This window comes from Macaca nemestrina, chromosome 14 (genome assembly GCF_043159975.1).
Source record: "Macaca nemestrina isolate mMacNem1 chromosome 14, mMacNem.hap1, whole genome shotgun sequence".
Classification (NCBI taxonomy): domain Eukaryota; kingdom Metazoa; phylum Chordata; class Mammalia; order Primates; family Cercopithecidae; genus Macaca; species Macaca nemestrina.
In genome coordinates this window covers 92,865,521-92,878,463 of record NC_092138.1, presented here as the reverse complement: position 1 = coordinate 92,878,463, position 12,943 = coordinate 92,865,521, and the positions used below count along the sequence as shown (strand labels likewise).

Sequence of the window (12,943 nt, the reverse complement as noted above, 5' to 3'; positions counted from 1 at the left end):
TGACAAAGATGGTAGCATGTAGGGTGAGGGTAGGTAGGTTACAGTTATTCATCTGTGACTAATAAATAAGACTATAGTGATCTCCAAAAAGACATCTTCAGTGCTGAAGTGCATGGGCCTTGAAACTGCGCAGACCTGGATTTGATCCTGCCTCTGTCCTTACTATAATACCTCTGTGACCTTGGGAAAGTTATTTACTCTCCTAGCGCTTGGTGCCCTCATTTGCAAATAGGGTTAATAGTAGCACCTATATCATAACCTTTATCATAGGGTTTATCATAGGTTAATAAACCTTTATCATGTTTGTGGATTAAATACGGTCATACATGTAAAGTGTTTAATACATAGACATAGGAATAAGCATTACCTAAATGCTAATGTTAGTGGTGATGATGCACATGTATTTGAGTGACTGCTCTTTGTGAGTTCATTCATTCATGAAACATTACTGCAGACATTGCTAACACTGGTATCTGAGAATAACTAGGGGCTGTAGGGAGTCTTTGAATCTCCTAAGCTCACGTGGAATATTTTGTGCATGTGTGTGCTTTTTTTTTTTTTTTCCTGGCACAAATCTCAAAGGGATTTATGACCTCAGAAAGGTTAAAAACAAAGCCTACAGGGTGCTGAAGACTTGGTGTTAGGGGTACACCGATGAGCATGGGGCTCTCCTTGTGCTTAAAGAGTTTGCAAAGAGGCCAGGCGGACAGATGTGCAGACAAGATGTTGCAGAATGACCTGTGATGGGTGTAGTGACAGAGGTCACAGACAAAGAGAGCCGAGAGATCATCATCATGGAGGGGGAGTGGATGGGCAAGCCCAGTCAGAAGATCCCAGGTGGAAGGAATGACATGAAGAAACCCAGGCCACCGAACAATAAAGTGCTGTATCCTTAAAGGATCTAGAGCAGTCACAGTGGCAGTGCAAGTGCCCAAGAGTTAAGTGACCTTGAGGTGGGCAGGTTGGCAGAGGGGAGTCTGTGAAGTGTCTTTCAGATGAGGCTTGGGGCTTAGCCTTGATCCTGTGGTCAGTCCCTGGGGAGGCATTGAAGAGTTGTAAGCAAAGGAGCGATATGGTCAGAGCTGTGTTTAAAAATAAAAATCTGGGCTGAGCTCAGTGCCTCACATCTATAATCCCAGCACTTTGGAAAGCCAAGATGGGAAAACTGCTTGAGGCCAGGAGTTTGAGACCAGCCTGGGCAACACAGCGCAACTCTGACTCTACAAAAAGTAAAAGATAGAGTCAGGTGCTGTGCCATGTGCTTATAGTTCCAGCTACTAGGGAGGCTGAGGCAGGTGGATCACTTGAGGCCGGGAGTTTGAAGCTGCAGTGAGCTATGGTCACACCACTGCGCTCCAGCCTGTCTGACAGAGTGAGACCCCATCTCTGAAAAAAATAAAAATAAAAATAAAAATAATGAAAATAAAAGTCTCTCATCCTGCTGTGTGTCAGGTAGACTAAAGAGGAGACCATGGAGGAACGGAGATGGGGGAGGAGGCTGGTGAGAGATGAGGCCCTGAACTAAGGCAGAGGCAGTGGGGATTCAGGAAGGAGAGAAAATTAAAAATAAGCTAGGAGATCAACCAGAGGGCTCGCTGCCCAGTGGATGTTGAGGAGGGAGAAGGTGACATGGGTGATTCTCAGGATTATGGCTTCTAATTTTCCTGTGGGCCTGGGACCTGCCAGATACCTGGTTACACCCCACTGGAGACCTGAGACAAGCATATCAAATTGTTCCTAGCCCTGGAAATGCATAGTGTTAATGAGGGAGATAAGGATTACACATGAAATAACTAAAGAACAGCACAGGCACATCCTAAGCATAGTGAGAGAATCAGGAAGGTGATGGTGTGAACTGGAGTGGTTCCAAAGCTCTCTGTGGCATCATATCAAATGAGCAGTTTTTGATGTTCATCTTGTCTGACCTCTCAGCCTCCCACCACTCCTTTAGTCTTGAAACACTTTTCCCTTGCTTTTACAACACGTAGTCTCTCTCTCTGTGATCTCTCTTTCCTGGTTGGCTCACTGGGTTCATTCTTTTCTGGGGGCAGGGGTTGGGGGTGGTGGGGGTGTGCTCCAGCACAGGGTGCAGCCCTACCTGAGCTGCCCCCTGCTGAAGTCTCATCGCCACCACTTCCCTCTTGTCTTCTCTGCTACAGCCACCCTGACCCTCCTTCAGGCTTTGCGTTGTGTCAATGACAGTCCTACCTCTGTGCTTTTACACATTTATTTTCTGTCTGAACGCCCTTCCTCCCTCATCTCCTAGTCAACTCCCATTCTTCCTTCCAATCTCAGCTCAAGTTGCCCATCCTCGGGAAAAGGTTGACCATTTGATTTATTGCCCAAACTGGGATACATTTGAAAGTGCAAGGGGTGTTATAAACAATAACACCAGGACAACAGGCATACGCTGGAAGCTTCCTGGACAAATGGACACCCCTGACGTGGGGTGACCTTCTCAGGCTCCCCAGATGTGATTGGGTCCCCCTGTGCCCTCGTTGCTCTTTGGTATTCCTTCCACAGCCCCTACCATGGTTTATAGTGATAACTTTGAGCACCATCTGGCTTATCGCCTTCTCCCCAGTGGACTGTATACTCCACGAAGGCAGACATGTCCTGTTGTGTTGTTGGTTCCTGAGACCCTTTGCCGCATAGGAGGTACTTAATCAACACCTAATGAGTACCTGAATCAATGATGGAACTCAGATTGTATTGTTCTGTGGCATGTACTAGGCACTTCCATTTCCATATCTTGGTTGGTTCTCCTCGCTATCTTCCCACGTTTCCTCATCTCCATCTCCTGAGGATAGAGGCTTGATTATGATCTCACAGTGAGTGCCAGAGACAAGTCTAGGACTCTCAGGTCTTCTGATCCCAAATCCAGTGCTTTCCCCAAAAGTGTCTGAGGAAGAGAAAAGGAAAGATGTCTACCAGATTTAGAACCCGGGTAACTGCGAGGATGGTCAGGACTGGAAAAAGATGGAGAATGGGGATCTGAGAACCATTTGTCAGCTTTCAATGCTCCATGACAATCTGAACAGCATTCTACGCTGCAGACAGCTCAGAGTAGAGCCACAAATGGCCCCTCAGCTGCAGAGGGTGTATTAGTCTGTTCTTGCTATAAAGAGGTACCTGAGACTGGGTAATGGATAAGGAAAAGAGGTTTAATTGGCTCGTGGTTCACAGGCTGTACAGGAACAATGGCTGGGGAGGCCGCAGAAACTTACAATCATGGCAGAAGGCAAAGAGGAAGGAGGCATCTTACATGGCTGGAGCAGGAGGAAGAGAGAGAAAGGGGAGGTGCTACACACTTTTAAACAACCAGGTCTTGTGAGAATTCACTGTCACGAGAACTGCAAGAGGGAAGTCTGTCCCCATGAACTAATCACCTCCCACCAGGCCTCTTCTCCAACACCGGGGTTTGCAAGTCAACATGAAATGTGGGCAGGGACACAAATCCAAACTGTATCAGGGGGCTTAAGCAGATGGTGTTTTGTTTTTATTGTGGTAAAACATACATGATATAAAATTTACCATTTTAACCATTTTTAGGTGTACAGTTCAGTGGCTTTAAGTACAATCACACTGCTGTCCAACCATCACTGTCATGCATCTCCAGAACTTTCTCATCTTCCCAAACTGAAACTCTGTACCCATTAAACACTAACTCCCTATTTCTGTTCCCTTCAGCCCCTGGCAACCACCATCCTACTTTCTGCCTCTATGAATTTGACTACTCTAGGTGCCTCAGATAAGTAGAATCATATGATATTTGTCTTTTTGTGTCTGGCTCATTCACTTAGCATCACATCTTCAAGGTACATCCATGTTATAGCAGAATTTCCTTCTTTTATGAGGCTGGATAATTTTCTATTGTATTTATATACCATATTGTGTTTATTTCTTCATCCACTAATGGACACACCTGGGCTTTTTCTATATTTTGGCTATTGTGAATAATGCTCCTATGAATGTTGTATATAAATATCTGTTTGAGTTTCTGCTTTCATTTCTTTTCCTTTTTTTGAGATGGAGTCTCATTCTGTCACCCAGGCTAGAGTGCAGTGGTGTGATCTCGGCTCACTGCAACCTCTGCCTCCTGGGTTCAAACGATTCTCTTGCCTCAGCCTCCCAAGTAACTGGGATTACAGGCGCACCACGATGCCCGGCTAATTTTTGTATTTGTAGTAGAGACGGGGTTTTGCCATGTTGGCCAGGCTGATCTTGAACCCCTGACCTCAGGTGATCTGTCCACCTCAGCCTCCCAAAGTGCTGGGATTACAGGGGTGAGGAACTGCACCCAGACTGCTTTCATTTCTTTTGGGGGATACACCCAGAACTGGAATTGCTAGATCAATCAGCCAGTAATTTTTTTTAAACTACAGCAGCTTTCTATATTCTTAATGCACAAGGGTTCCAATTTCTCTGTATACTTGTCAACGCTTATTTCCCGTTTTTTTTTTCTTTTTTAGATAGGATCTCTCTTTATCATCTAGGCTGGAGAGCAGTGGTGCAATCATAGTTCTCTATAGCCTCAAACACCTGGTCTCAAGCAATCCTCCCACTTCAGCCTCCCGAGTAGTTGGGACTACAGGCATGCCACTATGCCCAGCTAATTTTTTGGGTATTTTGTTGCTGTTGTTTGTTAGATGGGGGCCCTGCTATGTTGCTCAGGCTGGTCTTGAACTCCTCCCATTTCAGCCTCCCAATGTGCTGTGATTACAGGTGTGTGCCACCTCACTCAGCCGGTTTTTGATAATAGTTATCCTAATGGGTATGAAGCAGTTTCTTATGATTTTGATTTGCAATTTTTAAAATAATTAATGATGTTAAATATGTTTTCATATGCTCGTTGCCATTAGTATATTTTAGCAGAAATGTCTATTCAGGACTTTTGTCCATTTTGTAAGTGTTTTTTCATTGTTGAGTTGTAGGAGTTTAAAAATATATTCTGAATATTGATCTATTATCAAATATATGATTTTCACGTATTTTCTGCCATTCTGTGGGTTGCCTTTTCACTCTGTTCATAGTGTTTTTTGATGCAAAACAGTTTTTAATTTTAATCTTTGATTTACCTATTTTGTTTTTTGTTGGCTGTGCTTATGTTGTCGTATCCAAGAAATCATTGCCAAATTCAGTGTTATGAAGCTTTTCTCCTATATTTTCTGTATTTCTAGTGTTATGAAGCTTTTCTCCTATATCTTCTGTATTTCTAGTGTTAAGCTTTTCTCCTATGTTTCTAATGTTATGAAACTTTTCTCCTATATTTTCTATATTTCTAGTGTTATGAAGCTTTTCTCCTGTATTTTCTATATTTCTAGTGTTAATGAAGCTTTTCTCCTATATTTTCAATATTTCTAGTGTTATGAAGCTTTTCCCCTACATTTTCAATATTTCTAGTGTTATGAAGCTTTTCTCCTATATTTTCTATATTTCTAGTGTTAATGAAGCTTTTCTCCTATATTTTCAGTATTTCTAGTGTTATGAAGCTTTTCTCCTATATTTTCTATATTTCTAGTGTTATGAAGGTTTTCTCCTATATTTTCTTCTAGAGGATTTAATAGTTTTGGCTCATATGTTTAGGCCTTTGATCTATTTTGCATTAATTTTTGTATACAGTATAAGGTAAAGGTCCAACTTCATTCCTTTTGCATGTGGATATTCAGTTTTCCCAGCACCGCTTGTTGAAAAGACTGCCCTTTCGCTATTGAATAGTCTTGTCATCCTTGTTGAGAATCATTTGATCACACCTGAGAGACTTTATTTCTGAGCTATCCTATCCCACTGGCCTCTATATCTGTCTTTATGCCAGTACCACATTGATCTTTTTTTCATTTGTTTTTGTTTTCATTTTTAAAGCATTTTTGGTTCATAGCAAAATTGAGCATATGGTGCAGAGATTTTCCATATACCTTTTCCCCCACCTGCATTCACAGCCTCCCCCACCATCAAAATCCCGAATCAGAGTGGTGTATTTTTTACAACTGATGAAACTACATTGACATGTCATCATCACCCAAAGCCCATAGTTTACATTACTGTTCACTCTTGGTGCTATTCTACGGGTTTTGAAAAATGTATAATGACACATATCTGCCATTGTAGTATCATACAGAGTATTTTCACTGCTCTAAAATCCTCTGTACTTCACCTATTCATCTTTTCCTGCCCTCTGGCCCCTGGCAAATACTGATCTTTTTACTGTCTGTAGTTTTGCCTTTTCCAAAATGTAATTTAGTTGGAATCATACAGCATGTAGGTTTTTCAGATTGGCTTATTCCATTTAGTAATATGCATGTAAGATTCTTCCATATCTTTTGTGGCTTGACAACTCATTTCTTTTTAGCACTGAAAAATATTTCATTGTTTGGATATACTGTAGTTTATTTATCCACTCACCTACAGAAGGACTCACCTACTGAAGGATGTCTCAGCTGCTTCCAAGTTTTGGCAGTTATGAATACAGCTGCTATCAACATTCATGTGCAGATTTTTGTGTGGATATAAGTTTTTCTTTTCTTTTTTTTTTTTTTTTGAGACGGAGTCTCGCTCTGTCGCCAAGGCTGGAGTGCAGTGGCCAGATCTCAGCTCACTGCAAGCTCCGCCTCCCGGGTTCCCGCCATTCTCCTGCCTCAGCCTCCCGAGTAGCTGGGACTACAGGCGCCCACCACCTCGCCCGGCTAGTTTTTTGTCTTTTTTGGTAGAGACGGGGTTTCACCGTGTTAGCCAGGATGGTCTTGATCTCCTGACCTCGTGATCCGCCCGTCTCGGCCTCCCAAAGTGCTGGGATTACAGGCTTGAGCCACCGCGCCCGGCCAAGATATAAGTTTTTCAACCCTTTTGGGTAAATACCAAGGAGAACTAATTGCTGGATTATATAATAAGAGTATGTTTCGTTTTGTAAGAAACTGCCAAACTGCCTTCTAAAGTGGCTTTACCGTTTTGCATTTCCACCAGAAAGGAATGAGGGTTCCTGTTGCTCAACATCCTTGCCAGCATTTTGTGTGTCAGTGTTTTGGACTTTGGCCATTCTAATAGGTGTCTGGTGGTATCTCATTGTTATTGTATACACTATTTGATTACCATAGCTTTGCTACAGGTTTTGACATCAGGAAATGTGAGACCTTCAGGCTGGGCGCAGTGGCTCATGCCTTTAATCCCAGCACTTGGGGAGGCTGAGGTAGGTGGATGACCTGAGGTCAGGAGTTCGAGACCAGCCTGGCCAACATGGTGAAACCCAGCCTCTACTAAAAATACAAAAAATAGCTGGGTGTGCTGGCGGGTGCCTGTAATCCCAGCCACTCGGGGGCTGAGGCAGAAGAATCGCTTGATCTGGGAGGCAGAGATTGCAGTGAGCTGAGATTGTGCCACTGCACTCCAGCCTGGGTGACAGAAGACTCTGTCTCAAAAAAAAAAAAAAAAAAAAAAAAAGGTGTGAGAACACCACTTGGTTCTTTTTTTTTTTTCAAGATTGTTTTGGCTATTTGGGGTCCCTTGTAATTCCATATGAATTGTAGGGTGGATTTTTTTATTTTGAAAAAAAGTTATTGGGATTTTGATAGAGACTGCATTGCATCTGTAGATCATTTTGGGTGATACTGACATCTTAACAATATTAACTCTTCCAGTCTATGAGCGTAGGATATCTTTCTATTTATTTGTATTAATATCTTCTTTAATTTCTTTTACAAATATTTTATAGTTTTCATTGTACAAGTCTTTCACCTTTTTGGTTAATTCCTAAGGATTTTATTCTTTTTGATGCTATTATAAATGGAATTCCTTAAAAAATATCCTTTTTGGATTGTTCGTTATCATGTATGAAGACACAGTTGATTTTTATGTGTTGATTTTGTATCCTGCAACTTTGCTGAATTTGTTTATTACTTTTAATATTTTTCTGTGGAATCATTAGAGTTTTCTACATATGGGATCATGTCATCAACATACAGATAATTTTGCTTTTTGTTTTCTAATGTGGATACCTTTTATTTCTTTCTCTTGCCTATTCTGGCTAGAATTTATAATACTATGTTGATGTTAAATAGAAGTGGGCATCTTTGTCTTATTCCTGATCATGGAGGAAAAACTTTAAAGCTTTTAGTATTTTACCATTGAGTATGGTGTTAGCTGTGTAAGCGGACAGTTTTTAAAGGAGCTTAAAAAGAGGTAGGATTATGAAATCCTGGTACTTATTTAAAATTATGTCCCCCATATTTCTAGCACATAATCTAACATATAATAATTCCTGAGTGAATGGACACGTTTTTAAAAATGGTGGTTTGTCAAAACTGAATGAGCTAAAGATGCCTCTAAATGGAGGATCTATTTGGTGTTTATGAGGGTGGTAAGGATTGAAGAGTGATGCAAAAGGAAATAAGAGTCATTGGGTTGCCCGCTGACAAGGTGTTAGTTCCTCATTGTGGGCACCAAAGCCACTTTACCCTTTGCTTGGGTAGCCTGCTTAATTCTGGTTATTTTCTCCTTCTCTATATTAGCACTTAACAACTAGAAGAAAATAACATATGTTGTATCTCTTTGTGAGTACTGAATTAATAACTTACAGCCTATTGCATAAAAAGAAAATGATCAAAATGCTATAAATTATAGATGGAAGTTGTTAATATGAGTAGAGTGTACAACATATGCCTCACTGTGCACAGCTTTGAAAGAATGTGACTGATTTAAGTGACTTGAGTCTGGCTTCATTTCAATGTGGAATGGATGGAAAGCATTGAGTCACTACCATTTCATTAGTAAGGCTATGTTCTTCCATCGGACCTTGGCTCCCCAACTTGAAGTAGGTAAAAATTCTGATTACCTGTAGTCCTAGAATGGGAAAATCAAAAGATTTTTATTTAATGTGTTAGCATTCCTATTCGCGTGCACTTTTAACAAGCAAATTCTGAATATGAACTAACATGGCCTCCCTTTTCTCCTTTAACAAGGTAATCTGAGTTACAGATTTAAAAAATAGGTTCATTAAATGCAGAGCTTGTTGATAACTTTGAGAAGCAGCAGGATGTAGTGGAAAGAACAGGCACTTTTGTCTCAGTGAGAGATTTTCTGGCTGCAAATAATTGAAACTCTATAGCTTGTGCCAAACAGGATTTTAGAAGACCAAAAAGGTATTCTCAGGATACAAGGCTGTCTTATAGGCTCATGTGGGTCTGAGGCCACTCAGTCTGTGTTTCTAGGATTATGTGGTCTCATCTCTGCCTTCCCTCCCACACCTGCTCCTTTCTTGTCTCTCAGCAGACTGGCTGTCTCTACTCCTGTGCACATAGCCAAACACAGCTGCCCTGCCCTGGCTTTTTATCCCTGCCCGTTCAAGGGCCAGCAGAGGCTGCCTGGCATCTCTGATTTCCAGGTTCCTAGAAGAGAGAATCTGGTTGTCTCATCTTGAGTCAGATGACCACTCCTGATTTGTTCATTTATTAATTCAGGAAGTCTTTACGAGTTTCAGGAACTGTTTTAGGCATTGGCATTCATCTCACCTTCATGGAGAGAGAGAGAGAGAGAGAGAGAGTGTGTGTGTGGGGGGGGGGGTGGGGAAGAGGGACTCTGAAAGCTTATTCTTTTGGGCTCGGTTGAGGGTTGTAATTTTCAGAGGAAGGGACGTATGGGCTTGGAATTTGGATAGACCCAGACTCAAATCCTGGTTCCTCCCCTTACCAGCTCTGTGTGGCCCTTGGGCATGTTAAATTACCTCTGTCAGCCCCAAGTTTTGAATCAGCAAAATGGGAGTAATCCTTTATAGGGTAGTTATAAGGATTAATGTGAAATGGTGCCTGCAAAGCCAGGAGTGTAGTATCTGCCACATGTAATCAGAGCTCTACCACTTGGAACAAGTTTTTAAACCTGTCTGAATCTGTTTCCTCATCTGTAAAATGGGAAAGAATATCACTTACCTCATATGCGTATTAGAAGGATTAAACCATGGTAAGTGCACCAGGGTGCCGGGAATTTGTACGTAACAGATACTCGGTGTGGTCACTGCTCTTCTTATTCTTATTGTGAGTCACATTTTTTCTCTTCTAGTTCCCATTTGGCCGGCGCTTGCCTTGTGATATCTACTGGCACGGAGTTTCATTTCACGACAATGACATATTCTCCGGTCAAGTGAACAAGTTTCCAGGTATTTGCTGTTGTTGTTGACATTTAAAAATGTTTCTAGGGCCAAATCTCAGGTACACTTTTCTACAAAAATATGACAGTTATTTTTGAGATCAAACTTGGGGACCCTTAATTGAGAGTTGCTGTGTTCACTAGCTATTAAGGATTTAAGGATTGGAGACAGACTTTTAAAGGTTCAAAGGCAGGCTTTCTTGGTCTAATTCCACTGGTGGAAGAACATGGTTTCACTTTTTGGGTTATACATATAATGTGGGGTTCTAATGAGAGGAATATATTCTGAAAATGAAAAAAAAAATAGAACATTTCACTCTTGCAGGAAACAAAAGTACCAAAATTCTAGGCATATGTCATAGAAATGGGGTATCAGCTTCCCTTTTCTTTAAGTATGATATTTGGAGGTATCATTTTTAAAACCAAATATACCAGTCTCCATACTAAGTACTACAGGCTGCAGCCAGCCTCTGCCTTTTGCCTAATGACATTATCTCAGCAAGACTTATCCTACAAGGAGAAATCTTAGTGCTAGAAAAGCGTCATAGCCAGAACTAAGATATCCTCCCTCACTCCACTACCAACCTCCCAATACAACTTTTTTGATTTTGCATTTTAATCTCTACCACTTTTTTGAGATGGAGTCTCGCTCTATCGCCCAGGCTGGAGAGCAGTGGCATGATCTTGGCTCACTGCAGCCTCCCAGGTTCAAGCAATTCTCCTGCCTCAGCCTCCTGAGTAGCTGGGATTATAGGCCTGCACCACCACACCCGGCTAATTTTGTATTTTTAGTAGAGACAGGGTTTTGCTATGTCACGTTGGCCAGGCTGGTCTCAAACTCCTGACCTGAAGTGATCCACCTGCCTCAGCCTCCCAAAGTGCTGGGATTACAAGCGTGAGCCACTCTACCGGGTCTCTTTGTTATTTTTGATGGCTGAATGAAGAGGATATTTAAGATGGTAGGACAGCTTAGGGAGAAGGAGCACTGGATTAAGCTGGGTATGATGCAGTTAAAGGGCCTTCCACTTATTTTTTAAAATGTTAATATATTTCACAGACTATATTATAATGTCATAATAAATAATTTCTAAAAAGAACATCACCCTGAATCCCATGTCTCATTTAACAAAACAGCGATGTGAATATTTCTATATTTCCTCCCAAACCTGAAGCATGTTTACTCATCCTTTTTGCATGGTTGCAGTCCTAGTGTAGTAGCCTAAATATAAGGTGTTTTCTCTTAGTATTTTATCAGTTTTACCTATTTTAAAGGGAGAATCAGTTTACTCTTTCCTTGACATTCTACCCCACGTCTTTAAGAAAATGCATTGCAGAAAACACAATAGCCGTACGTAATACACTGGGTGGTAGTTATGCCACATCCACTAGGAGTTTTCACCTAAGCATGCAGTCTTACAAGTTCACTATCACAGACCACACTTGGCTCAGATTCACTTAGAAGGATACAGGGCAGGAAACACAGCTTGCTGGCCAGTCAGTGTCAAGCATTTCTCTTCAGTGGAGTGTTTGCAGGAGTTCCAGGGACTAGTCTCTGGCTCCTCAAGTGAAAGCTCAGGTGCAAAAGGACTAGATCCACATTGGTGGATATGAGTCTTTCTTGGCTTAGATGCCCCAGAGAAGCCAGAATCTCTTAGAACTGCTCCGTAGTATGGCTTCTAAGGTCCCAGCAAGGGTCATAATTAAGTTATAAGAATCGTCGCACTCAGAAAAGCTTGGAGCTATGGCTTTCTACTAGATATTTATGCAATTTACCAAGTCAGGGATCATTTTAACCATATGCTTTGTGCCTAGTAATTCAGCTAACATTCTGCCTTCATTGTTTTCTAGGGGAACCGAGATAGAAAGTTAACCCAAGGTCAAATTTATCCTTAGAGAAGGAGAAAGGGTTTTGTTACAGAACAAGAATGATTGTTGCAGCCAGAGTTCTTGCCCAACAGTTTAATGGGATAGCTATTATTTTTTGCGTCTTGCTGCTCAGAAAAGGATGCCTTGTGATGCCACTTAAAGGACTTATTAGGATGTTGGAGGAATACAGTTTGGAAGAGAAAACGCTTTAAATGAGGACTGAGTTCCTAAGACATGAATCATCAAATGAGGCTTCATTTACATTTTCCCCATTTGCTCATGCCTCACCTAGTGGCTGAGAGTAGGAAAGAAGTAGCTATAGATCTACATTCAGAATACAAATTAGAAATATAGAATGAAGTACCCCCCAAGGATTAGTTTCATTAAAGGTGCTAGAATGATACTCATTCCAAACAAGCAAGTTTGCCCCATCCTGTATTCCACATGTCAGTGATTGGAACATAGACTTTTCCACTTTACTAACAGAAATTAATTAGTTCTAATGACAAAGCAGGCTCTTGAACCTCTAGGCAGAGGAACAGTGCTGCCACACCCTCTGCCCTGTGAAAGGTAGTACTCCTCAGCAGAGGGGTGATTCCAGAACAGTCTGTCCTCTGATACCAGTTTGTGTCCAAGCTTATCTTCTGTCTCTCATATATCCCATAACTCTAAAATGCACTTTCTATGCATTGTATGTTACTTAGGGTAAGTTCTAGTGGATATCCCAGGCAAGTATAAACACTGTATGTGCTGGGTCAACTGAGAACAGATATATACACATGGAAGTGATTAATTTTGTTTGTGTCAGCACATTAGATTTTAGTCACTTTTCTATGGGTAATTTCCTGGTTCAAAATACATTATTATATTTTGGCTGATGAATTAAGACTTTCTATGAAAATAATCTGATTTAGATACATCTAAAGAAAGTAGATTATTAGATATG

The 12,943-nt window shown here is 41.3% G+C and overlaps 1 protein-coding gene across 2 annotated transcripts in view; it reads left to right on the top strand.

The window, feature by feature from the left end:
- Positions 1-12,943, top strand: part of LOC105487164 (tubulin tyrosine ligase like 11) — a 273,149-nt gene that overhangs the window by 45,169 nt on the left and 215,037 nt on the right. For both annotated transcript variants that reach the window (XM_011750504.3, XM_071078272.1), the window contains exon 2: positions 10,045-10,141. In XM_011750504.3, coding sequence (XP_011748806.2) covers positions 10,045-10,141 — 97 coding nt within the window. The remainder of the gene's footprint in view (positions 1-10,044; positions 10,142-12,943) is intronic.